At 41.2% G+C, this 26,040-nt stretch overlaps 1 protein-coding gene across 1 annotated transcript in view; it reads left to right on the top strand.

The window, feature by feature from the left end:
- Positions 1-6,194: 6,194 nt before the first annotated feature.
- LOC126473986 (BTB/POZ domain-containing protein KCTD9) overlaps positions 6,195-26,040 on the top strand; it is a 42,511-nt gene continuing 22,665 nt past the window's right edge. The window contains exons 1-5 of the mRNA XM_050101373.1: positions 6,195-6,349; positions 6,424-6,545; positions 6,780-7,001; positions 13,694-13,851; positions 14,061-14,284. Coding sequence (XP_049957330.1) covers positions 6,302-6,349; positions 6,424-6,545; positions 6,780-7,001; positions 13,694-13,851; positions 14,061-14,284 — 774 coding nt within the window. The 5' untranslated portion in view covers positions 6,195-6,301. The remainder of the gene's footprint in view (positions 6,350-6,423; positions 6,546-6,779; positions 7,002-13,693; positions 13,852-14,060; positions 14,285-26,040) is intronic.

Here is a 26,040-nt window from a genome sequence, read left to right on the forward strand (position 1 = left end):
AGATGTTTCACTTGTGGACAAAGCGCGCCACTTAAAGGATCACTTTGGCGCGGTCCGCTGACCAATTCAGCCCCTTCTGGGTGTTTGCCATTCTCGCTCATTAACCCAAGGTCGACACCTACTTCCTGCTGCACTGCTACGTTCACCCCAGAATCACTCTCCAACATGGTGACTACACTTTTCGACTGCGACCTAGTTACTACGGACATTACGCAAAAAAAAAAAAATTATACAATGATCTTCCAGCCTTGGATGATATAGCAATTAATTACATAAAAAATAAAAGATCCTCACCAATCCAGAAAGAAATTACAAACAAAAAATATTACTTCTTAGCGCTATCACAATATACGAAAAAATATTAACAAATCCCATAAAAAAAATCTTAACAGCAAACCCTAACAGCACAATCCTGGCAGGATCGGAATTATGAGAGGCACCCACATGCCTGGCTCATGCTGTGGCATCAAGCAATCAGGCCTGCAAGATGAGTGGTCTGCCAAGCGAGTGGATTCATTCTTATTTGTCGAGTAACATGAACTCTAGTACTCACAATTAAGTTACAAATTATTCTCCTGTATGAATATTACGCAACGGAAACGCATATCCGACTATTAGTAATTTACAGAACTCTGACTGTTCACTATGCACTGGCAATACCAACATTTTCTTTCTTATTTAACGGCTTTGATCAACACGTGGCCATCGCACTGAATATGAATGGCGCACACATTATAAATTCTGGATATCATGACAACATACAATTCGAAGGAAAAGGCCGCCAATCTTTTTCTTTTCACTATCTTATTTATTCCGATAAATTCTATGACCTAAACACACAAATTCTATAACCTACAACAATAACACATGAGAAATTCTGCCCAGTGGGCATGGTTTTACATTGGTGATTCTCTATCTTATGGTCTCGTAATTATTTAACGCTACAGTGCACTTTCCGGATAGGATGGTGGATCTTTTGCTATATCTCACACTTCGACTCTCACAACCATCAACACGAAACTTTCCTCAAGACCGAGCGGTACAAAAGGAACATACATAACCCACTACCTCTGAAAATACCTTGCTACTCTCCCATGCAAACCACACATACTTAAATTTCATGAAATGCATCACACCGGCAACATACAATACAAAACAAGGAATAGTCACAACGTTATAATCCAATCACCTTCAGCTTTCCCACTTCAATTAAAATACATCCCAGTTTCACACGACACTGCCCCCACTTCGTAACTTTTCTTTCCTAATACGAACTCTGGACGATATATGCACGTCTTCCTGTGCAATGCAAGCCAAGTAGCGTTGCTGGATAGACGGCTGACTCATCTTGCTTCTCTCTCAGAGTATTATAGTTTGAATCAAGCGTCACACGGAAGCATAACACGCAAAGTAATATTAAGAACATATTCATCACACACGCGAGTCCTCAACTGATATCATGGACGAGTACTTCTCTTTATCCTTTGTCTCATACACAGATTGAGACTTGCACAGTACTCACAACGTGGAAGTACTCGTCTCTAATTTCAAGTCCTGCACACGCCATTTCTTATTAAATATTTCCAACTTATAGTACACACGCTAGTAATTCAGCTTAACTTAAGCACTCGGAAGTATTTCAACTTATTGCTACACGTGGTTTCATTGTGACCGTTGGTCACTTCCAAAGATTACTACAGTCCCCTTAATATTACCTGCCTGACATTTAATTCTCCCCACAAAAGTTCCTGAAATAGAGAAATTATTATTCTAAACTACTCTTAAGTATTTCACATGCATACCATGTCTCCACTCTTTCGTCCTTATGGAGCACGCCTAAGACAGGTCTTACCAACACTAGATCCAGCGGCAGAGTGCCGAAACATGGCCGTTCTTCAGGTCCTCTTGCACCTCTGCTGAAGTGGGGGAGCACCTTGCTACCGAATTGGTCAGCCACATTTCAGGTGCTCAGAGCTCAGGTAAATTTCATCTCTTTGGTCCCACCAAAGGTGGCCAAAGGATCGTCTCAAACATGATCATATATTCACATTCACTATCTGTGGTTAGCAGACAACCATACATTCATTCATTTCACAGATCTCACCAAACTCGATGTATGGATTTATTTTGTGGGAGTGCACATGTGATCAATTAAATAAATAAATTGTCATTCTTTCCCACACTGGTATCCGGCTTCGCTGTATTAATTGAAATTGAGTTATTTTTAGAAAAAAATGTGTTGTTCTGACAAAATAATGAAGTCTGTTGTACCTATTTTCAATGTCGGGCAGTACTGTACCCTTTCACACGCTGTAACAATATGCCTTCTCAGAAATGATAAGTTCACAAAGGTACATGTATCACACTGGAACAACCGAAATAAAATGTTCAAACGTACCTATGTTCCATGTTTTAATTCAAAAAACCTACCTGTTACCAACTGTTTGTCTAAAATTGTGAGCCATGTTTGTGACTATTACAGCGCCATCTATCACAAAGCAAAAAAAGTGGTCCAATTAAAACATTCATATTTCTTTATATACTACACGAATATGTAATAAAAAATGGGGGTTCCTATTTAAAAAACGCAGTTGATATCCGTTTGACCTATGGCAGCGCCATCTAGTGGGTCAACCATAGTGCCATCTGGTTTCCTCCTTCAAGTTAGACAAGTTTCGTTCTTTATAGTTTTTTCGTTTGACGCTTATTTCGTGAGATATTTGGCCAAGTCACGATCAATGGACCACCCTGTATATATATTGAAGGGAAAGGTATTGAGGGAGATATGACTATTGCAAAAAAATTTGCACTGGCCTCATAATGAAACTTAACCTTAAAGAAACCAATTTTTCATGGGATGTGATGGGAGCTCGTAACACTGCGTTTGTTTTAGTAATTCTGGGTGTAGTTTGATATAACAAATAAAAAAAACTGATGCTTCGGCTTTCTAAAATATAAAATGAAAATTCCTCTTCCTTGAACTCCTTGTATAGTGTCTGAAATACCCTATTTTTCGGATCCACGGTCTTTTTTGTGTAGTCTTGCACTGCTGTCTTTTTTCTGTAATATTCAAGCTATTCCTTCACGCTGCAGACCATTTGAGTCCAATAAATATGATTTTCATACAAACGTGGACTCAGATATCCATGTACATAAAAGCTACCACGCTGTGTATGTGCACTTTGAGTGTACAAACAGTTGAAAATCATCTTGCGAATGCCGCAATTCCCGCGAAAAAAAAATCTAATTACAGCCATGCTAGTTGAGATAACGTGACTTGAATTTACTTGACGCCCCATGACGTGAGGGACAGTGTGAATAGCCCTTGACGTGATGGTGTCATGACGTTACTGTGCTGTTACAGATAGTGTGAACTGGTCTTAATAATAACTGTAGATAGGAATCCCTAGTTCACGGTCGTGTCCATGTCTGCAGGTTCATTTACCAATTGTGAGGCGATGCAACAACACAGCGATTACTTTTTGCTCATATCGCTTTCAGATTTGTTGCTCGTAGCTCAACGTTTTTCATTTTAATTCTGAGCGGATCCACAGTCCAACGTAACAGTCGCTACACTCCATCTCGTTTTTGTTATTCACAGCGATAGCAGCATTCCAAGCAGCGACACTTCGGACTACGATATCGGATGAATGTGAATGCTAACGTTTATATCGATTTTAACTTAGTTTTTACAATAGGGAGTATATGTAGTGCCATAAAAATCTACAATAACTAAAAAATGAGATCACATTTATCATTCTTTAGTTTCCTAAGGATCCTCAAAGGTATAAGACAGTACATTACAGTATAAAATTAAAGCAATAACAGCCGTTCGCGACCGAGGGCTGTTACTGCTTTAATTTTACTTTGCAAATGGTCGCTGACCACGCAGCCACGTTTAAAAGTTTAACATTACAGGATAGTTTATTTATTATTCTCTTGTAGCGTACATGTATCTACTGAATACCGCTGTTATTCTTTGATAACAGAAAATTGCTAGTAAATAGCAGAAGACCTGAGCTTTTGCAGAAAGGCATTGTGTATCTACCCAACAAAGCGGGGTTTTGTTCACTACACTTTCATGCGAATCAGTGAATGTGGATCATAGGAAACCTATATGGAATGTAGTACCCACATTACTCACTGTACGAAATTAGCGACTACACTTCTCGCTTAACGCAAAATCGCACAGGCATGATAATAAATCGTCCAAAGCAATAAAACTCTTTCCCAGCACAGAGGAAACCAATGCCACAATTGTTGCTAAATCTGAGCTGCAAACGGCAAGAATATTCAAGACATTTGTTTTCGAAGAAAAAGTAATTACGTTAACAAAAATACTATGTATTAGAAAGTTGAGTGAAGTGCAAGATTGTCATGAGACTCCATAAAATTTTCTTTAAGTATCAAGGAAAGTGCCTATGATAATAACATCAGAGGGCAGAAATATATGCTCTCATTCATGAAATATGTGTTTTTATCGAAAAATGTGTTTAAATTCTCTTGCTTTCAGAGGGGTAAGCTGCAAATATCAATATATTCAAAAGTATTTCTTCACGAATAAGTTGTAGCTTATGTCATTGAATCGGTGCGATTTGGCTGTGTTTACATGTATTTCAAAATAATTCATGTCTCTTGGTAATTTACTGACGCATGGAACACAAAAGTATTACAACCATTTCGGTAACTATTTAGAGAGTAGTTAAGACAAACACTGTCCTTCCGACACATGTGACTATCCGCTTTCTCGCCGCTTGGAGCGCTTGTTTCGCTCCAGCTGTCTAAAGCCCGGTCCACACGCAAACATCTGTCTGCGCAGACATTGGCGCAGATGTCTGTACATGCAAAAGATCGCTGCAAATGTGATGTGTTCACACGACACAAACCCCAATCTACTACTCGCTCGCCATCTGTCGGTGTAGAAATGAAATATCAGTGGTAAGCGACTACGCTCCTCGTAAACGTCAAAAATTTAAATCAGTTATTTTGAAATATAGAAATGGAGGAAGTTCTGTTGTGGTCTGTGTTCGCAACTTGTGTTGCAAAAAACATTCAGAGCAACCGCAGGAAACAGAGAAAGCGGTCAAAATAGTGTAGACGTGGCTGCTAAAGCGAAAGCTGTTTTCTCACGTAAATTTACTTTGAGAGTTGCAAGGCGAACCTGATTTGTTTTACATTTCCTCGTGTTCCATTTCCTCGCACATTGACACTCCAATTTCATCTTCAATTGTACTCCTGCTTGGTCTTGGCGTTTCTTGATCACTAAGAAAGCCAAGCAGATCAAAATAACATAAAGTTGGCTGGTATACTTGATCTACTCCTACACCAGATCTTCTAGATTTCTGAACTTTGGATAACTCTTTTCGGTAAACAGTTCGCTGACAGACTTAATTTACTTGACTTGCCTCCATGAACTCATCCTTCAAGACAGCGTAAATAACTTCACATGTGTTGGGTATTATTTCACTCAACGCTTGTTTCGATATTGTAGTTGAAAATTCCAAATCCTTGTGGCTCGTTCCTGTTGCTAGGAATCTTAATGTTACCGCCAGCCGTTCATGAGGAGAAATTGCCCTTCTCATACAAGATTTTTTTTTCATAATATGAGGGGTTAGAAGTTTTAGGAGATAATTATAAGTTTCGACATCCATCCGTAAATAATTTCGCCAGTTCGCAACGAAATTATTTATTTATTAACGTTTCTCTGTTTGCCGAGTCGTCAACTGCCCGCAATTTTTCAATTAGAGCATTGTATGCTGTTGTCTTTTTGCCTCGGTCACTATATTTTTTACTGTTAATCTTCCACAAACATGGGTGGTTTCTATATATTTCAATGAATTCACTTACAAACTCTCGAAAACACTAACGAGTATCCGCCATTTTAATGCCCTGTGCGCACATATACAAATACTAGACTGAGCAAACAGCTGTTTCGCGCCAGATTTGCAGCGATCTCCTGTCCACACGCTCCAACGTGTCTGCGCAGATGTGGTTTGAACCCACAAATTTGAGAGGTTTCGCTCAAACCTCCAACTCCAACTTCCAGGTTTGCACACACTTCAGATTGGTGCAAATCTTCTGTCCACATGCTACGATATGTCTGCGCAGACATTTGCGCAGATAGATCGTTGCGTGTGGACGGGCCTTAACGATAACAAATTTAGCATCACAGACTATCGTGACTTGGTTCTGGTCATGGATCTGGCGGATCTCTCTGTACTCGCGAGATGTATGATCTTTGCAAGCTTCTATGCCGAGAAATTTGACAGGTACAGTTAGAAAAAATTGTCGATAGAAAAGCATGAAGAGAGTAATATTGTTCAAAAACGGAACAGATGTAGACGGAAAGGTCAGCATATTGTTGTATTTGCGTATATTTTTGTCTTACGTAAAGTGTTTTAAAATATTTTTTTCTATTTTAAGGTCTTTTTAGTGACACATTCGCTGGACGAACTGCTGACAGCAGCGAGTCAAAAATTTGGATTTACAGCTAAACGATTGTTCACATCTCAGGGTGGCGAAATTGATGATCTTAAGCTTATTAGGTAAGTGCCTGAATAACGTGCAGAGAATTTTCTTGTGTCTTGTTCCCACAGAAAAATAAACAAATGTCACTAACTTAACAGCCATTGTAGATGTATGCTGTTTAAATATCTGTGCAAGGAGCGTGGGCGACTTTTGTTGTGGACTAGTTTGTGCGATTAAGCCAACTAGCTTAAACTTGGAAAACCTCTACATGCTGATTAATCTTTTTTCTGGATAATGTTATTCTGTTACAGAGATGATGATATATTATACGTTTCTGAAGAGGAAGGTTTTATTCCTGTGAAACCAGCCACTACTTCAGCAACAAGTCAGGTCGTTCCTGTTAGTTCTGGAACTGAAACGCCGTCATGCAGCAAGTCAAACACAGAGTGGGTGACATTAAATGTAGGTGGAAAATACTTCACCACGTCAAGGAGCACATTGGTAACAAAGGAACCCATGAGCATGCTAGCAAGGTAAGAATCTCTTAAGATGTGTACAATAATAGTCATTACGCGACATATTGAAATTGGTTATGTATTGAAACATGCCCCCAATATCAGGGTAACAAATTTGTTATCTTATAGTAAACACGTACAGGTGACAATTTTTTTTGTAATTTCTTCAAAAGAATAATTTCATGCAGTTAAAAATAAACCAGAGTAAGCATGTGAGTAAAGTTTTCCCTGAACAGGGGTAGTGTAAGTACTCTAAACACACAGAATTACTGAGGAAATATGTGAGTTAATACTTACCATGACATTACAGAAGTGTCCAATTCCACATGTCTGCTTCGAACCGTGACAAACGACTACTTCCAGTGCATACAAAATGGCAACAATGTCACTACCCACACATGAGAACAGACATGAACAAAAATAAATAAAAATGACACAATAACTTCTCACTCCAAAAATAAAATGAAACTAACAGGACAACTGCAGAAAGTTGGGGGTTTAGGGTGGGGCAAGCTGAATATACAACAATAAAAAAAACACCATATCATCGCAAAACATATAATATAAAAAAGAAATTAAGTTAAAACATTCTGCTACATCAACAAACCCACCACAGGAATCAGAAATTTCCTGTGACCTATATAGCTCAGCCGCAGCTATCGATACCAAAAGACTAGTACCTACAGCTCAGAAAAGTAGAACTCAAAATCCAAATATCCCACATTTATTACATCAGTTAAAACACAACTGACATACCATAAATGTACAACACACAAAATATCGCAGTTACTATAGGATAAATCCAAAACAAAAGTTGCTTACCAACAAAAGCCTCCATCAATACCACCACCTAGGTTGTTCACCAAACCCAACCTCGTGCTGTCACCACAAACATGATGCACAACATATTCAAAATACATCTGCAGATACTGTATGTCAGACATCATATCGTCATTCATCTCAGAATTCTTGTGAATTTCACTGTCATATACGTACCTAACAAAAAAGCAATTAAAAAATTAGACTTCTTTGTGCTCAACAAAAACAAAACTAATTGGACCTGACAAAAACACCAGGCACATAACCAACAAAAAAACAGCCTTAATAACTCATTGAAAACCCTTCCACAACCCATGTTACTACACGAACTACCAAATTTGAAACCACATTAGCACAATGACAACCAAAACTCAAATGAAGCCAATACCACATGTTAAACTCAGCATGTCCACATCCACCATCAGAGGGCATGAACAAATACTACATCTGCAAACACGACCAACTCAAAATTCTGCACTGTACTGATGTCACACACCAAAACACCATTACATTGCAGGTCAAAGCAGACTGGTGGAATCACACTTCCATTGACCACCTACTCTAAAGAAGACACTTTAAGTTGCACACAGAAGGGCATTGTGGCTCAGGCTACTGGAGGTGGCGGTCATGTGCTTGCTTGCTTGTGTGTATGACTGTTGTTTGTCTTTTGAAGGCTGTGAGCGAAAGTTTTGTGTGAGTGTCTTTTAATTGTGCCTGTCTACAACTTAGCATGTCTTCTTTACAGTAATTGCCAATCTGTCTTTCCCTAAATTGTTGATACTTGTACACAGAGTTTCCAGTGTTTTATATGAGTACTCAGATGCTTTTATTCGGAAATATTTTGTTGTTTTATTAGATGTAATTAAAGAATTGTTCTGTTGGTGCACTATAACCAGGATATTTTAGGAGAAATGGGTAGTGTTTTTGGGGCATGTGCTCATTATTCTTTTCAGTAAAAACTTGAAATCTTGTGCTGTTGTGGAACATTCCTATCTGCTCTTGTGGTTTCCCAGGACTGCATAATGAAGTGAAGTATTGGAGAAACTGTGTTTCGTTATGAAATATTGATTTTCAAGTCAAAGATATGTGAGTAGGAACTGGACAGATGCAGGAAAAGTTTTATAGTGTAGTAGTGGCTATTAAGAAGGTAGACAGAAAAAGAACCATTTTATCCCCTATTAATTTTGATGATAAATTAATGAAATGACTGAAGCATAAATAACGGAAAACTGTAAGAGTAACTGGGATAATGTGATAATGCATTTGTACAGTTATTGAAGTAGGTGATATGAAAGTCTTATGAAATAAGAAACAGTTGTTGTCACTAACAAATAAAAACATTAATAATATTAGATATAAGTTACTTAGTATGAGTGACAACTAAACCCTGACAATGAATTTCAAATTATGAAAGCACATCATCTGTCTTACAGGGATTTATTAATCAGGACTACGTTCATGACATGGTGAGATCATCAGGTAACAAACTGTTGACCTAAAGATACCAAATTGTAATTATATCTTAAAACAGAAACTACAGTACCAGAATCTAAAGTGCCAACTTATTAAAATGTTAAGGGATGTGCACCTTTCAGCATATAATATCCATAAATTCTCCATAATATAAATTAAACTTCTGCTCCGCCATGTCGATTCCCCAGGTTCTGTGTATGTGCTGCTGTGCATTATTCTTAAGATGGATCATGCTGATTCAGTCTCGTTTGTACTAGTTGTATTGACCACTCTACCTGAGAAGATATACTACATATTGCATCCCGGCAAGAAAAGTGACACAAGTTAAAAAAGTGGCATCTTTAGATTGTCACTGGAAAAGATGAGTGAAGTGCCCCAACACACATGAAAAATATAGTGGAATTTACTGCCAACAATAATTACTTGAAATATAAGGGCAGCTTATACTATTTCAATGTAAATTTTATAGAATTAATTCTTTAAGTAAAGTTTTTTCAAGTATCGTATTTTTCAGTTGTCACTGTTTGTCGGGGTTCAATATGTTCGGTGAGCTCATTTAGGTTTGGGTTTCTCTGCCATGTTGTATGATGCTGTTTCTTACTCAGCAATTTTTGTTTTTAGAGTTATCTTTCTCTCAAGTTCCATTAGTTATCTTGTTTGTGACGGTTGCATGCTTTATGACAGTTTTATACATCTACGTATTGTTCAGAAGTGGCTTGTTTAAAAAAAGAAGGAATGTACGAGACTTCTGTTATTTACCCTTACGGAAGTTTTTTTACACGTCACGTATTGAAAGGTCTATTTACCTCACTTGCTAATCAACATTATAATAATTCAGTAATTCCTGTTTTACAGTCTAATTACAATTTTTGTGTCTTCATTAGGTCAGTAGTTTGTTACTTGAAGATGTGACTACAGTGTCATGAAACTAGTCGTGATAGTTAATCATTTTGATACAGATGTTGTGGTTTTCATCACTTCAAAACAATGATGTATGACAAACCAACAGGTCCTCCATAGCAATAGTGGATTGTGGACTGAGAATGTTCTTGTTATTAATGTCTTCACGCATATTAAGAAATTGAAAACATCTGACCACGTTGAGAAAACAGGGTGTAGTACAAAATAAAGTGTCATGGCACATTCATTGGCTTCATCAACTAGCAATGAAACTGTCACTTTCCAACTTAACATAGATCTTGATTTAAACTTCACTGCAGTTTGTTGCTGCAACATCATATAAAAAAAGTACATATACAGAACAAAACATTTTTTTCCCTCAGCCCTACTAGAGCTATGTAAATCTAGTAAACAATACAGTGTAAGCTACCACACACAATAAATGACACATTTTTGATAAAACATGTGACTGACATATACAGCTGAAACATGAGATGCTGTCTCCTTAACGTATGTCACACTTCCAGGAATTTATTGATGACTCATTATGTATTAGACCAGACTGCCCTTATTATTTATTTCATCTAGGGATCATGAATAGCTAAAAATATAGATGTACACAAAATACTTAGGTATGCTCTGTAAGGATAGGACAGGTGGTCACTCATTATAAAGAAACTGGACAAACTAGCAAAATACTTGATAAATGGAGATATGCTGTACAAAACATAGTAGAACATACATGTTCAAGGATGTCAGGAAAAATGTTGAAGGGAAAAAAAGTACATTCTTAATTATGGGTAAAAATGTTTTTATGCTTTGCAATTATGCAAAACTGTGTGAAATTTGCATCATTAATAAACATTTGTTAAGTATAAAGACATAGTTTTAAACACCAAATGAACAACAGTTACAATAGAGTTAGTGGTGCTATTGAAAAGTAGATCTGTAGAGGTACAATATCTGTCAAAGTAGATCTTGTAGGTCTGGTCCCATGCAGTTTGCCTTAAGAGACCAATCATAATGTTTCAAGATGCTCCAATATCTGTTTCATTTTTTAATGTGAATTTTGACTTATTTTCTTGATTGCCATGTATTTCAGTTTCGTGTGCCAACCCCATTTCGCCATACAGAATTAAAAGTACCCCCATTTATTCAGTTTCTTTCATATACAGCTCATGTGGTGCCTTGCTTTGGTTAGTGACAGCTTCTCAATCATTGCCATCGAAGGACATTTTTTATTCACATGATCAATTATAGCACTTGTACAGTTTGTCATGATCTCGACTCTCAGGGTCTGATAGCTTCATATTGTCTTTGAAATGCAAAGTTGTCATCAGACTTTAAAAGTATCTCTGAGACTTTCTGTTTTACTAGCTCAACATGAATATCATAATTCCAGTAACATTGAAATTAAATGTTTTGTTTGGGTTTTTGTGTGTGCTGCAAAGATTAATTTCATCTAAAATTTTTACCATTAATTTGTCAGTAATAAAATACTTAGAAGACTGATATGGTGTAGTCAGCTGTTGTATTGATTGTGGCAGTGCACTATTTTCTTTGGATCTAAAAATGTCACTTTATATATAAATCAAGCACTTTGTATTTTTCCAAATGATTTGATTTCTCTGTCTCTTTAGATGTTTCCAGAAGCTTGTTGTGCTGGATATATCAGCATCAAGTTCATTATCATCACTATCACTACAGTATCAGTCTCACTACCATTATTTGCAGATTCCATATCATTTAAAGTTACAGTGGGATCTTCATCCAATTCTTCAAAATATAACCCATCTTCTGTGTCAGACAGACATTGTAGAGCCGTGAATTCTTTGTAAGTCTTCATTTAATGTCATCCATTTTCAGAATACAAGATTGGCTCCAAGCAATAATTGAACTAGCATGGGAAACTATATGAAACCAGAATGAAGGAAACACCAATTTGCTATTGTCTGAATGTGGGTAGGAGTATTACTATGGACCATTCCACATATGCAAACAAAATTGATTCATGTTGTGCTTCAGTACTTATTGTTAGTGGAGAATATGAGCTGACCTGAACAGCACACTCTCCAAAGGTTATAGAAACACTACAATTTTTTTTACATGTGCATGTTCTTGCTTGCAACTACCAGCAATCACTATAAAGGGGGGGGGGAGAGAGACAGTGTTTGCCAGACTGTTAATGCTGCTCAGAGAACACAGTCACATCATGAGCTCAGTAGTACTTTCTGATGGGAGTGTCTTCCACTTAACCATATTTGGCGGTGTTAAGGTGCACTGGTATACAAGAGGCACTCCACTTCTTAAGACTTGTTTATAGAAAAACAATTTCTCACTTAATGCCTCTACTACAAAACAGTTATAACATATATATATATTCATACATCGACAGATGACCATAGATGTTAAGTCCCATAGTGCTCAGAGCCATTCATACATCAAATATGTAGACGATGCAGGAGAGAGAGCTAAACTTTTAATTTTCATCCTCAGAGTAGAAGGAAGAAACATTTGAAGCCACTGTGTCAGAATCTGAATTCCCATACAATAAACTCGCCTTGGTACTGACCAGTGCATTCCTGATTTCGTACTTAAATGATTTAATCACCTGTTTCAATTTTTATAGAGCCCCATGAAGCTTTGACTAACTTGCAAACTTGAGAAATGCTAGGTATCTTCTATTTTCTGACAATGTTGTTTCAAAATATGTAGATTGCATCTGTATTTTTCAACTCTTCCTTCATAAATCCCATAAGTGGTCTGTTGATATATAAAGGCAATTGGTTCAAGTAAACTAGTTAGCCCACCTGAAATTACAGCAAACTGAGTCTTTAGTCAATTCAGTCTATTTTTAACGTCTAGTGTTGTGCAAGAACGAAACTGATCCCATACTAAGAGAACAGGCTTTTTGAGGCCTCCAGATTGCGCAGTCCCTCCCAGGGGCACAACTTTATCGTAGGCACCTTCAGTGCCAGGCGGGAGGGTTTGCATGCCTCAATGAAGTTGAGAGCTATACCGGCGGTACTGTAGCTACTGGCATGGTCACCCAGAACATTAATAAGGTTTGCCTGTTCTGTTGCATTAGTTTCGTATGTTGATTTTGTATTATTTTCCAGTGCAATAAAGTTGTGATCAAAAGCATGTTGTGGATACGAATATTACGTATATTTTTTACTCTGTCATCTTTAATATTGCAAATCAGTTGAGATGTTGTTGTCTTCAGTCCAGAGACCGGTTTGATGCAGCTCTCCATGCCATTCTATCCTGTGCAAGCTTCATCTCCCAGTACTGCAACCTACATCCTTCTGAATCTGCTTAGTGTATCCATCTCTTGGTCTCCCTCTACGATTTTTACCCTCCACGCTAAATTTGTGATCCCTTGATGCCTCGGAACATGTCCTACCAACCGGTCCCTTCTTCTTGTCAAGTTGTGCCACAAACTCCTCTTCTCCCCAATTCTATTGTATTGAGATATTAAGAGCCTTTTTGATGTTTTGTTATATGATTTATTACAGAATGTTTGCAGAGGGGGACAATGGATTTTTAATGACTCCTAGCAATGTTGACAAAAATGGTGCTTATCTTATTGATAGAAGTCCAACATACTTTGAACCACTTCTCAACTACCTGCGAAATGGACAACTAATTTTTGATAATAATGTGAATCCAGAAGGTATTTATCCAGTCCTGTAGTTATTCTTTGATCTTTTTATTTCTTTTTCTTCTTCTTCTTCTGCTAGTTCACACGGTATTTTATGACGGTGTATGTAATTCGTCATCTGACAAGTTGATTTGCTTCAATCTAATGTAGTAAATATTTTATATCACAATGAAGTAATTTGTTTGTATGCCTCATTTATGTGTGTTTCTGCTTATGTTCAGGAATATTGGAGGAGGCACGCTTCTTTGGCATTGAATCATTGATTCCTCAGTTGGAATCATTAATACAAGCTGGTCAACGTTCTAGAGATAATGCTCCTCTTACCCGGCGTGATGTTGTTAATGCCATCATTGTCACACCATTCACCGCTGAACTGCGTTTCCAGGGGGTTAATTTAGCTGGTGCAGACTTATCCCGCTTAGATTTACGCTACATCAATTTCAAGGTATGGAGAGTTTATTGGTGTAGATACCAGATACAATAATTTCAGTTTTATACATCTACGTATTGTTCAGAAGTGGCTTGTTTAAAAAATACAGTGTGTTATTGGTCAGTATGCGAAACATTTTAGTGGTGTAAATGACAATTGACCAATTGTTAGTCTCACCTCTCTTCATGGTCATGGTTTTTTGTGGAGGCTATGATTTGGTGTTGATAGATCAATCATTCTTTAAAGTGAAACAGTGGGAAATCCAGGACGGAATAATGACAATGTTATGAAAGGGATAGTTGCCACTCATCATATAGTGGAGATGCCAAGTCACAAATAGGCACAACAAAAAGACTGTCAAACAAGTAAGCTTTTGACCAAAAAGGCCAATGTGGCCTTAGTAGCAAGAGACTGTGGTCATGAATGTATGAGTAGCATTTGATTTGTGTGTGTGTGTGTGTGCGCGCGCGCGCGTGCGTGCGCACGCGAGCGTGAGCGAGCGTGAGCGAGCGAGTGTCAGTCTTTTTGTTGTACCTGTCTGACTCAACATCCTCACTATATGGTGAGTAGAAACTACCCTTTCCATAATATGTCATTCTTTAAAATGACTCTCTTTGCAGACAAATGGGCAAGTCTCTCAGACCTCCCTTCATCCTGCACACGTTGTATTCCACTACAGTGAGGGAGCCATTTAATGATAAGTTGTCTTACTATCATTATTTGTGGAGCCTGCACTAGTTTGGAAGCTGGTGAATGACTGTTTCATTTTTTGACAGAAATAAACATTCATGGTTGCATTGCCAGTCAGGTAGAAACAAAGTTGCTATCTACCGGGTGATCAAAAAGTCAGTATAAATTTGAAAACTTAATAAACCATGGAATAATGTAAATAGAGAGGCAAAAAATTGACAGACATGCTTGGAAGACAAAAAAAAAAAAAATATATTGCTAGACGCGTGGAAGATGTCTTGCGCATGTAGTTTGATGATGATCGTGTGCTCAGCTGCCACTTTAGTCATGCTTGGCGTCCCAGATCCCCAGACCTCAGTCCGTGCGATTATTGGCTTTGGGGTTACCTGAAGTCACAAGTGTATCGTGATCGACCGACATCTCTAGGGATGCTGAAAGACAACATCAGATGCCAGTGCCTCACCATAACTCCGGACATGCGTTACAGTGCTGTTCACAACATCATTCCTCAACTACAGCTATTGTTGAGGAATCATGGTGGACATATTGAGCATTTCCTGTAAAGAACATCATCTTCGCTTTGTCTTACTTTGTTATGCTAATTATTGCTATTCTGATCAGATGAAGCGCCATCTGTCGGACATTTTTTGAACTTTTGTATTTTTTTGGTTCTAATAAAACCCCATGTCATTCCATGTGTGTGTGTCAATTTGTACCTCTCCATCTACATTATTCTGTGATTGATTCAGTTTTCAAATTTATACTGACTTTTTGATTACCCGGTATTTGCTTAGGCCGGTATTACACTATCAAATTTCTTTGTCAAAGATTTGATCAAAGATGTGATCAAATATTCCGTCAAATATATTTGACAAAGATCTTTGACGTAGCGCTAGAAGGGGTATTACACTGTCATCAAATTTTTCGTCAAAGTTCAAGATGACTGACAACAACTTGTTATTAACCACAGCAGTTGCACGTACCGCAATTGCATTGTGTGCACATGCAGAAAAGAAGTGGGGGGAAAAAAGTAACCATAAATACGAGGTTGACAGTCTTTAAATTCCTGGGATTACAACTTGATAATAAATTCAGTTGGAGGAGCACACCACAGAACTGCAGAAACGCCTTAACAAATCTGTATTTGCAATTCGAGTGTTAGCAGACATAGGCGACATAAAAATGAAAAAGCTTGCATACTTCGCCTACTTTCATTCCATAATGTCATATGGGATAATATTTTGGGGTAAATCTTCAAGTCAAACAAAAGTTTTCAGAGTCCAAAAGCGTGTAATACGTATTATTTGTGGAGTAAATTCACGGACGTCCTGTAGAAACTTCTTCAAAGAACTGGGTATACTAACTACTGCCTCTCAGTATATTTACTCCTTAATGAAATTTGTCCTAAATAATATATCTCTTTTTCCAACAAACAACTCAGTTCATACATACAATACCAGGAACAAAAATGATCTGCACAAGCACTTACTTTAGTTCAAAAAGGGGTCCACTGCTCAGGTACACTCATCTTCAATAATTTGCCAGCAAACATAAAAAATTTAGTTACAAATAAAGATCAGTTTAAAAGGAGCCTGAAAGACTTAATAGTGGCCAACTCCTACTCCACTGACAAATTTTTAATGGAAACAAATGATGTATTTATTCATACTATTAGTATTGTTATTTCAGCTTAAAAAAATTGACATGTTCCACATCCACAAGGATCTCCTCAGCACGGGTTTATGGAACGAAAAACTAATCTAATCTGGGTGAAGCCGTGGGTTTTACGACGACACGATAAAAGCATTCAACAAAACTTGTTGCGTGAGCGTACAGTGGAAGACGTCAAGTCGTACATCAATTACTTAAGAATGGATGAGCATACATTTCTGTATGTGCTCAGTTAAGTGTATCCTCATATCACAAAGCACAATATTCACTTAAGAACTGCTACATCTTCAGAAGACAGGCTCACTGTAACACTCCGATTCCTTGCTACAGGAGAGGGTTATGTCATGTCATGTCATGTCATGTCAGGTCAGGTCAGGTCAGGTCTCCAGTCTTCTTAATCTGTTTTTGTATTCAGGGTGCCTCACGTTGCAAAGTGCCTCATCAGCTTCAGACATCTCTATTAATTTTGTAGTTGTCGGCACACACCAATTGTATTTACCGGCAATGTTCATAAAAACACTACAGACGACAGAACGCTGCAGCGATGCTAGCGCTCCATGTGGTAACATGTCACATTGCAGTGAACAGAAGACAAGCGATTTCTTTGATCAAATCTACAGTGAGGGCCTAGATTTGATCAAATATTGGATGACATTTGACAAAGTCCCTACTACACAATCAAATATCTTTGACAAAGATATTGGACAAAGAAATTTGATAGTGTAATACCGGCTTTAAGAACATTTTTCCTTTGTTAAACTTCCCATAGGGTTTTGCTTTAGTGAGTAAGGAATTGTACTTCTGTATAGTGACACACAAAGTTTGAATGCAGTTTTCTCCAGATCTCTACATTATTTAGAAACTAAAGTCACTGTAATAGCTGCTGCCATTGATTTGGAATGAGGGGGATTTGTGAGCGTACTTAACTATATGTATCTACATGTGCATATTTGAGATGATGCATTGATGCTCTTTGCCTGTGCATGGACACAGTGATTTTTGTACAGCCTTTTTTGCAGTTGAGTATAAAGATGATGTGGAACTTAGTTTCTATGCATTTTTACGTTTTGTGTATTTCAGGGCAACATACCCTTCAGCTTCCAGTTGCCTTTGATCCCTAAATGCAAGACAGTTTATGCTTGACATCTATAATGTCATGAGACAGGTCACATAATTCATGGGAGGAGGATGACGTACATTGCTTTGTATGCTGCTGTGACCCACTTCCCAGAGATAGAATGTCCTATGCAAACAAGAGTAATATGTTCATAATTTTGCCACTCAAAAGAAGTGATTTGATTCAGTCTAAGAGGTTGCACTTTGACATATAAATCTAAGATTAATGAATTCAGATAGATTTTATGAACAGAAGGTTGGTTTTTTTTTTTAATTACATATTGGACACTTTACACATGAATCCTTAAAATGTCAGACATTCTAAATGCCCAGTCTCAAATTTAAATGTTTTAGGAGTGCTCTTGTAGAAAGAGAATATACTTTGGGATTAAAGGCGACCACCGAAAAGCGGAAGCATTGAGTTGTCGATAGGTACACACAAAAGAAAGAAAAAGCTTGCTAGCTTTCAGTGATGAGCTAGAGTAAAACACACACACACACACACACACACACACACACACACACAATATAGTGTGAGGTGGGTGGGTAGATATAGCTAGATAGATAGATACAGAGAGAGAGAGAGAGAGAGAGAGAGAGAGAGAGAGAGAGCGCAGGGGTTGGGTCACTCGGAGGGAGGCCGCTGTTTTGCCTGCTACAAACGTGGGAGGGAGGGGTGGCAGGTATATGGGCTACCATGATTTTAGCAGCCAGTGGGAAGTGGCACAAGCCAAAGAGGACATGAATTGTGAGGACAGAGGGAGAAGAAACTGTTGGGTGAGGGATGAGGGCAGTGGGTTACCTGAGAATGAGGCCAGGGTGATTATGGGAGCAAGGGATGTACAAAAGTGTGAAAATTTAGATGAATAGTTTGATATTTTCTAGTTTCTCTTCCTCTGGAATTATTCAGCCATGTGATATCACTCAGTTACCTCTATACGCAACATTTACCTTTGCTATTGGGAGTACAGTGCCAATTGCAATGTTGGCAGCTCTCCGTAAGCAGTCAATTGTTATTATCGAGGCAGAGATTGCACGGCTGCAGCCATTTTGGAGACAGTTTGATTCAGCTGGAACATACCTAAGGTGCATTTTATGTTTAATGCAACATTAAACAGTTATTTTTTTTGAGTATCTCTACTTACATTGTAGTCAGAACATAAATACTTTCATTATTATCAATAATTATTTTAGGTGTCAGATATATGTTGATTGTGGGTCAGAAAAGTGATCCGTTGCCAACAAAACTTGCTTCTATAAAACTGTTATTCGAAGGAGGACAATATTTACAGTGAGAAATGGAAAACAGGTTTCAAATTTCCAAAAATGTGTAAGCCGCATTTGCCAGACAGCAAAAGATGCCCCTACTGTCAGTCCTGCACGTTGAGAGAACTGTGGACGCAAGATCAAAACATCCCCCAGAACCCAACACAAACTTGTCCAGATGACGAAAAACAGCTACCAGTCAGTAGTTGAAAAAGGCTCTGGAGAACTTTGAGGTTGTTGATTGTACCTTTACAGTCCACAGAAAGCTTATTAGTGCAGCTCATCATCCACACAAGAAAGCAAAACTTACCCCTGCAATAAGAGCAAAGAGACTTAAAAGGGCTTGTGAAGTTAGAAATCAGTTTGGGGAGGACTGGAGCAAGGTAAATAAACTTTAAATAAACCAAATGAGAATCTGTATGTGAAAATTTATTTTGAAAAATGAAGATTTGTTATCAACAAAATATAGAAAAGAGACATGGAGAAATTTTCTTCTTTATTTTCTTTTCGAGTCAGCATATAACATCGGAAATCATGCTTGCTTTCAGATTTGCTTTTCTCATGAGTCTGTGTTGTCCAAATGTGAAGAAAAAAGTGTGTCCAAAGAACAGTTGAAGAGTTCTACGAGTTCAGTATAGCGCAAACCATAAAACGTGCTCTGTTTGTTATGGTGCTTTGTGTCATGTCAGCCAAGGGTACTGGCTGCCATTACATTGTGGAAGGCACTGTGAATCAAACTTGATATAGGAAAGTCCTGGAAAAAAAGGCTTTTACCTCAGACGAAGGAATGGTTTTCCAACAGTGACTGTGTTCACGCACAGTGGTGCACTTGCCATAAAGCTAAGTCAGGAGCACAGTGCTTAGCTGCAAACAATGTAAAAACTTTGCCATGGCCTGGAAATAGTCCAGACAAGAATCCTGTAGAGAATTTGTGGGCAATTGTTAGGCAGAAGTTGAGGAAGATCAGCATTACAACAAGGTTGCAACTCGTGGAGAAACTAATCCAAATATGTCATAATGCTGAAGATGTCAAAAATTCATGCTTAGGTTTCATAGAAACAATGCCAAGACATGTTGAATTTCTGATGAATAATAAAGGCATGCACACAAAGTACTATTGTATTCTCATTTGATGAATAAATGCTTATAAACTGTAAATGTGTTCAAAAAACCCTTGAGTCTAATAATTTTCACATCTCTGTATTGTAAGAGTAACTCCCACCTGGATAGTTTAGAAAAGCTGGTGGTGAGGGAAGGATCTAGAAGGCTTGGGTTGTAAAGCAGACTTTGAAATTGAGCATGTTGTGCTCAGCTGCATATTGTGCCACCAGGTGGTCAACATTGTTATCAACAACAGTTTGATGGTGGCAATTCAATCTGCTGGAAAGCTGGTTGCTTGTCATACCAACAAAAAAGGCTGTGCAATGCTTGCAGCAGGTGGCCTGGTCTCTGATAGGGCAGGATAAGTCTGTGACAGGACTGGAGAAGGAGCTGCTGGGTGGGTGGATTGGGCAGCCACAGAGGTATGATCCGTATACCACTCCCAACCCCTTGCCCCCCCCCCCTCAGGGGGCTCAGCATTTAGTTGCTGGGTACGGGCTTGTCGACCCCAGGGTCCCTGAGCTGGGGACTGGGAAGTGCCACCAGTCCTCAATACCATAAGCTCTGAGCGTGCTTCAACGACCACCGTAAGGCGTGACAGTGGAACATTGTACGGTACAGAGCACAGGGATCTTGGCTTAACTGCCTGGGTTACAAGGATGGTATAAACCTCTATAACTCTATAAAAACACCGCAATCTCAAGGTGCGCTGCGCGCTGAGGAGACGCATGGCTGTTGAGGTAGAACAGTTGCTAGCGGGCGACCTCTGGGGAACCTGCTGCCTCCCGGTTGTATTAGGCTTACCCAGGCAAGCGGGGCTCCGTCCGGATGGACATTCCTTCCCCTAGCTGCTTGTGGGACCACCATGAAACAAAATACAAATAGTGCACAAGCACGAGTCTCTAAGAAAGGAAAGTTCAATGCTTTACAGTATGACCCCCAATCGTTCCCTTACCTGTCCACACCAGGGGAGCAATGGCGGTCTAAATTACCTGGTGAGACGTATCCTCCTGAATTTCTGGTTTGCAGCCGAACAGATGGGGACTCATTTCTGACCACAAACCCTCAGTTTTTTGTGGAAAATTTAGAGGACAAGTTCGGAGAAGTTGAGGGCCTGTGTAAAATGAGGTCTGGAGCAGTCCTCATACAGACAGCATCCCCAGCACAGTCACGGGCATTGCTTGCTTGTGACAAGCTCGGTGATGTTGCAGTCTCCATTACGCCTCATAAGAGCCTCAATATGGTTCAGGGACTTATTTTTCATCATGACCTGTTGTTGCAATCTGATGACGAGGTTTGTGCAAATCTGGAACTCCGCAGTGTCCACTTTGTACGACATGTCTTCAGGGGACCTAAAGATAGCAGGGTCGCCACCGGCTCCTTCATCTTGGCCTTCGAGGGAGACACCCTGCCCGAGAAGGTGAAGGTGGTGATATATCGATGTGATGTTAAGCCTTACGTCCCTCCTCCCATACGCTGCTTCAAGTGCTGGAGGTTTGGGCATATGTCATCGAGATGTGATGCCAACCCTACCTGTCGGGATTGCAGATGTGCTTTCCGCCCCAACATCCCATGTTTGTCGCCCCCTGTTTGTGTCAACTGCGGACAGATACATTCACCTTGCTCGTCAGACTGTGCGGTTTATCAAAAAGAACGGAAGATTATGGAGTATAAGACCTTGGACAGGCTCACTTACACAGAGGCTAAACGCAAGTATGTCAGACTTCACCCTGTGCGCATTTCATCGACGTTTGCTGCAGCAGCTTCGATGTTGCCATCCCTGGCAATGAGTCCCCAAGCTCAGCCGCTTCTTGTGGGCCCTCCAGCCCAGCCGTCTATTCCTGCCCCCCAGGTAGTTGGTGGAACACCCTCTTCCTTTGCTCCCCTGTTATCAACATCGGGAGTAACAACCCCTCCTTCTTTGGGGACTTCAGTCCCCTCCTCTGCGCCGGAGAAGTGCCCACCTCCTCCAGCTCCCCTCGTGCAGAAGGGATTGCTTGGTGCCCTCCCTTCCACGGTTACTGCCCCTCCATGTGTCAGCCAGTGGCTGAAAAAGCCACCACCTGAGGGCCGTAGGGCTTCCAGGTCTTCCTCGGTCCATGAGACTGGGTTGGAAAAGCCCATCCAGCCTGATAAACCGATGGGCAAATGAGACCCTACCAAAAAGAAGAAAAAGCAAAAGGAGAAGGACATAGAGACAGAAAAGGAGTTCACCACTGCACCTGAAGATGTGGAGCATCTAGCGTCCCCTCAGGAGCTAGATGTTGCTCGACCCGCAGCTCCTATGGAAGTCGATCAGGCTACTTCGCTATCGGTGGCGGCGAGCGCTTCTGAGGCATAACCTATCCCCCCCCCAAGTTCTTTCATGTCTTCACAGCCAGATGCCATTATCCTTCAATGGAATTGCCATGGTTTTTTCCACCACCTTACTGAGTTGGAACAGCTTTTGTGCTGAATCTTCCTGGCAGATTAAAACTGTGTGCCCGACCGAGACTCGAACTTGGGACCTTTGCCTTTCGCGGGCAAGTGCTCTACCATCTGAGCTACCGAAGCACGACTCATGCCCGGTAATCACAGCTTTACTTCTGCCAGTACCTCATCTCCTACCTTCCAAACTTTACAGAAGCTCTCCTGCGAACCGTGCAGAACTAGCACTCCTGAAAGAAAGGATATTGCGGAGACATGGCTTAGCCACAGCCTGGGGGATGTTTCAGGAGTGCTAGTTCTGCAAGGTTCGCAGGAGAGCTTCTGTAAAGTTTGGAAGGTAGGAGACGAGGTACTGGCAGAAGTAAAGCTGTGACTACCGGGCGTGAGTCGTGCTTTGGTAGCTCAGATGGTAGAGCACTTGCCCGCGAAAGGCAAAGGTCCCGAGTTCGAGTCTCGGTCGGGCACACAGTTTTAATCTGCCAGGATGTTTCATATCAGCGCACACTCCGCTGCAGAGTGAAAATCTCATTCTGGGAGCTTTTGTGCTGCTTCCCTGCCACTTGTCTGGCACTATAGGAAACCTGGTTTCCTGTTCGGCAGACCCCCTCCCTCTGTGACTACCAGGGTTACTATAAGAACCGCGTAGAATACGACAGGGTGTCTGGCAGTGTCTGTGTTTATGTTCTTGTTACTGTTCCTAGTGCCCCGGTGCCACTTCACACGGCTCTCGAGGCTGCAGCTGTTAGAATCCGGGCAGGAATGGAGCTTACCATCTGCTCCCTCTACCTTCCCCCAGATGAGGTTGTCCCTCTTGCTGACCTAGCTGCCTTGTTTACCCAGCTCCCCTGCCATTTCTCCTTTTGTGAACTTTAATGCCCACCACCCTTTATGGGGTGGGGCCCAGATCTCTGGCCAGGGTAGGAACGTTGAGGCTCTCTTGGCACAGCAGGATATTTGCCTCCTTAACACTGGTGCTCCCACATATTTTAGCTTGGCTCATGGCACATACTCGGCTATTGACCTCTCTCTTAGTAGTCCAGGTCTTCTTCCATACCTCAGTTGGAGGGTCCACGACGACCTCTGTGGTAGCGACCACTTTCCTATCCTGGTTTTTCTTCTTCAATCCCAACCCCCTGACCAGCTGCCACGATGGTCTCTTCGTGGAGCTGACTGGGCAGCCTACACCTCAGCTTCTATGGCCATTGCTTCGCTTCCTGGTGACATTGATTTGGCATTGGACAAGATCACTATGGCTATTGTTTCTGTTGCTGAGGCAACTGTCCCCTGCTCTTCAAGTACCCTAAGGAGTAAGTCAGTCCCTTGGTGGACACCAGAGATTACAGAAGCTACCTGGGACCGCCGGCGAGCCCTGCAACGACACCGGCGTCATCATTCCCTAAAGAATCTCGTTGCCTTTAAACGGCTGCGGGCCCAGGCTCGATGGTTAATCCGGCGGAGCAAACAGGACTGCTGGGAATGATATGTTGCCACCATAGGTTCTCGCACCTCCCCATCTCTTGTGTGGTCGCGGGTTCTGCACATCTTTGGCTTTCGCCCTCATGCATCTGTCCCTTGCCTTTCTCTTCAGGGTACACTTTGTACTGACCCAATCGCCATCGCCGAACATCTGGCAGAGTACTTTGCTCGTATTTCAGCGACAGCAGGCTACAGCACAGAATTCCGTGCCATTAAAGAGCAGACTGAGCGTACGCAGTTGTCGTTTCGCACGCACCGTTGGGAACAGTACAACGCCCCATTTAGTGATTGGGATTTCCAAAGTGCCCATACAGCTTGCCCTGATACCTTTCCAGGTCCAGACCGAATTCACAACCAGTTTCTTCACCATCTCTCGGCACACTGTCAGGGTGCATTACTCGTCCTGTTCAACCGCATCTGGACGGAAGGCGTTTCCCCAACTTGTTGGCAGGATAGCGTTACCATTCCGGTGCTACGTGGTGCAGATCTGCTGGTGGTTGATAGCTATCACCCTATCAGCCTTACCAACGTTATGTGCAAACTCCTGGAACAGGTGGTAAGTCGGCGGCTCATGTGGATCCTCGAAGCTCGGGGCCTCCTAGCCCAGCAACAGGGGCGCTTCCGTCAGGGCCGCTCAGTGATCGACAATTTAGTCTCGCTAGAGTCGGCTGTTCGTACAGCTTTCACTCAGTGAGAACGTCTAGTTGCTGTTTTCTTTGATCTTCAGAAGGTGTACGATACCACCTGGCGCCATCATATCCTTGCTACGTTGCATGAATGGGGCTTATGGGATCCACTTCCGATTTTTCTACGGAATTTCCTCTCGAATCACTCCTTTCGGTTTCGAGTTGGCACATATTTTAGCTCTGCTCATATTCAGGAGAATGGTGTCGCGCAGGGCTCGGTTCTCAGTGTTCCCCTCTTTTTGGTGGCCATTAATGGTCTTGCGGCTGCGGCTTGGTCTGTTCCTCTCTATATGCCAATGACTTTTGTCTTTCTTACAGTTCCCCAAGCATCAGTGTTACTGAACGGCAGCTGCAGGGAGCTATCCGTAAGGCACATTTTTGGGCATCCAACCATGGTTTTCAGTTCTCAGCCTCCAAGACCCGAGTGATGCATTTCTGTTGGCGTCGCACGGTCCACCTCCATCCAGAGCTCTACCTTGCCAATGAACTCCTTCGTACTGCGGAGACGCATTGCTTCCTTGGCATGCTGTTTGATGCTCAGCTCACTTGGACACCTCATCTTCGCGAGCTTAAACAACGGTGCTGGCGGCACCTCAACATCCTTCGCTGCCTCAGCCACACCGTTTGGGGGGCTGCACGAACAACCCTCCTACAGCTCTATAAGGCCTTAGTCCAGTCCCGTCTCGACTATGGGAGCGTGGTGTACGACTCAGCAGCACCTTCAACGTTGCAGATCCTCGACCTGATTCTCCACTGTGGTGTCAGACTGGCGACAGGTGCCTTCTGCACTAGTCCAGTGACTAGCCTTCTAGCAAAAGCTGGAATCCCTCCCCTAAGATTCCAAAGACAACAGCTGCTTGTGTCCTATATCGCCCGCGTCCATGCCTCGCCCGACCACCCAAACCGCAAGCTCCTTTTTCCATCTTCTGCACTTACCTTCCCACGACGGCGGCCTAGGTCAGGTCTCCCGATCGCGGTCCACATTCGTTCCCTTCTCTCGTCACTCGAGTCCTTTCCCATTCCTCCATCCTTCCGGCCTTCTCTTTCTACCCCTCCTTGGTCCCTCCCCCGCTTGCGGCTTTGCTTGGATTTGTCCTGCAACTCCAAGTCCTCCGTTCCACCTGCCAGTCTTCATCAAGTCAACAATTCCTGGCTCTTCTTGCCTCGTTTTGTGATGCAGATGTAGTCTACACCGATGGTTCTGTGGTCGATGGACGCACTGGGTTTGCTTTCATGCACGGCGACTACGTTGAGCAGCATTCCCTGCCTTGTGGGAGCAGTGTTTTCACTGCGGAGCTGGTTGCTCTTTATCGTGCACTCGCTCACCTTTCCTCCTGC

The sequence above is a fragment of the Schistocerca serialis genome, chromosome 4 (assembly GCF_023864345.2).
Source record: "Schistocerca serialis cubense isolate TAMUIC-IGC-003099 chromosome 4, iqSchSeri2.2, whole genome shotgun sequence".
Classification (NCBI taxonomy): Eukaryota; Metazoa; Arthropoda; class Insecta; order Orthoptera; family Acrididae; genus Schistocerca; species Schistocerca serialis.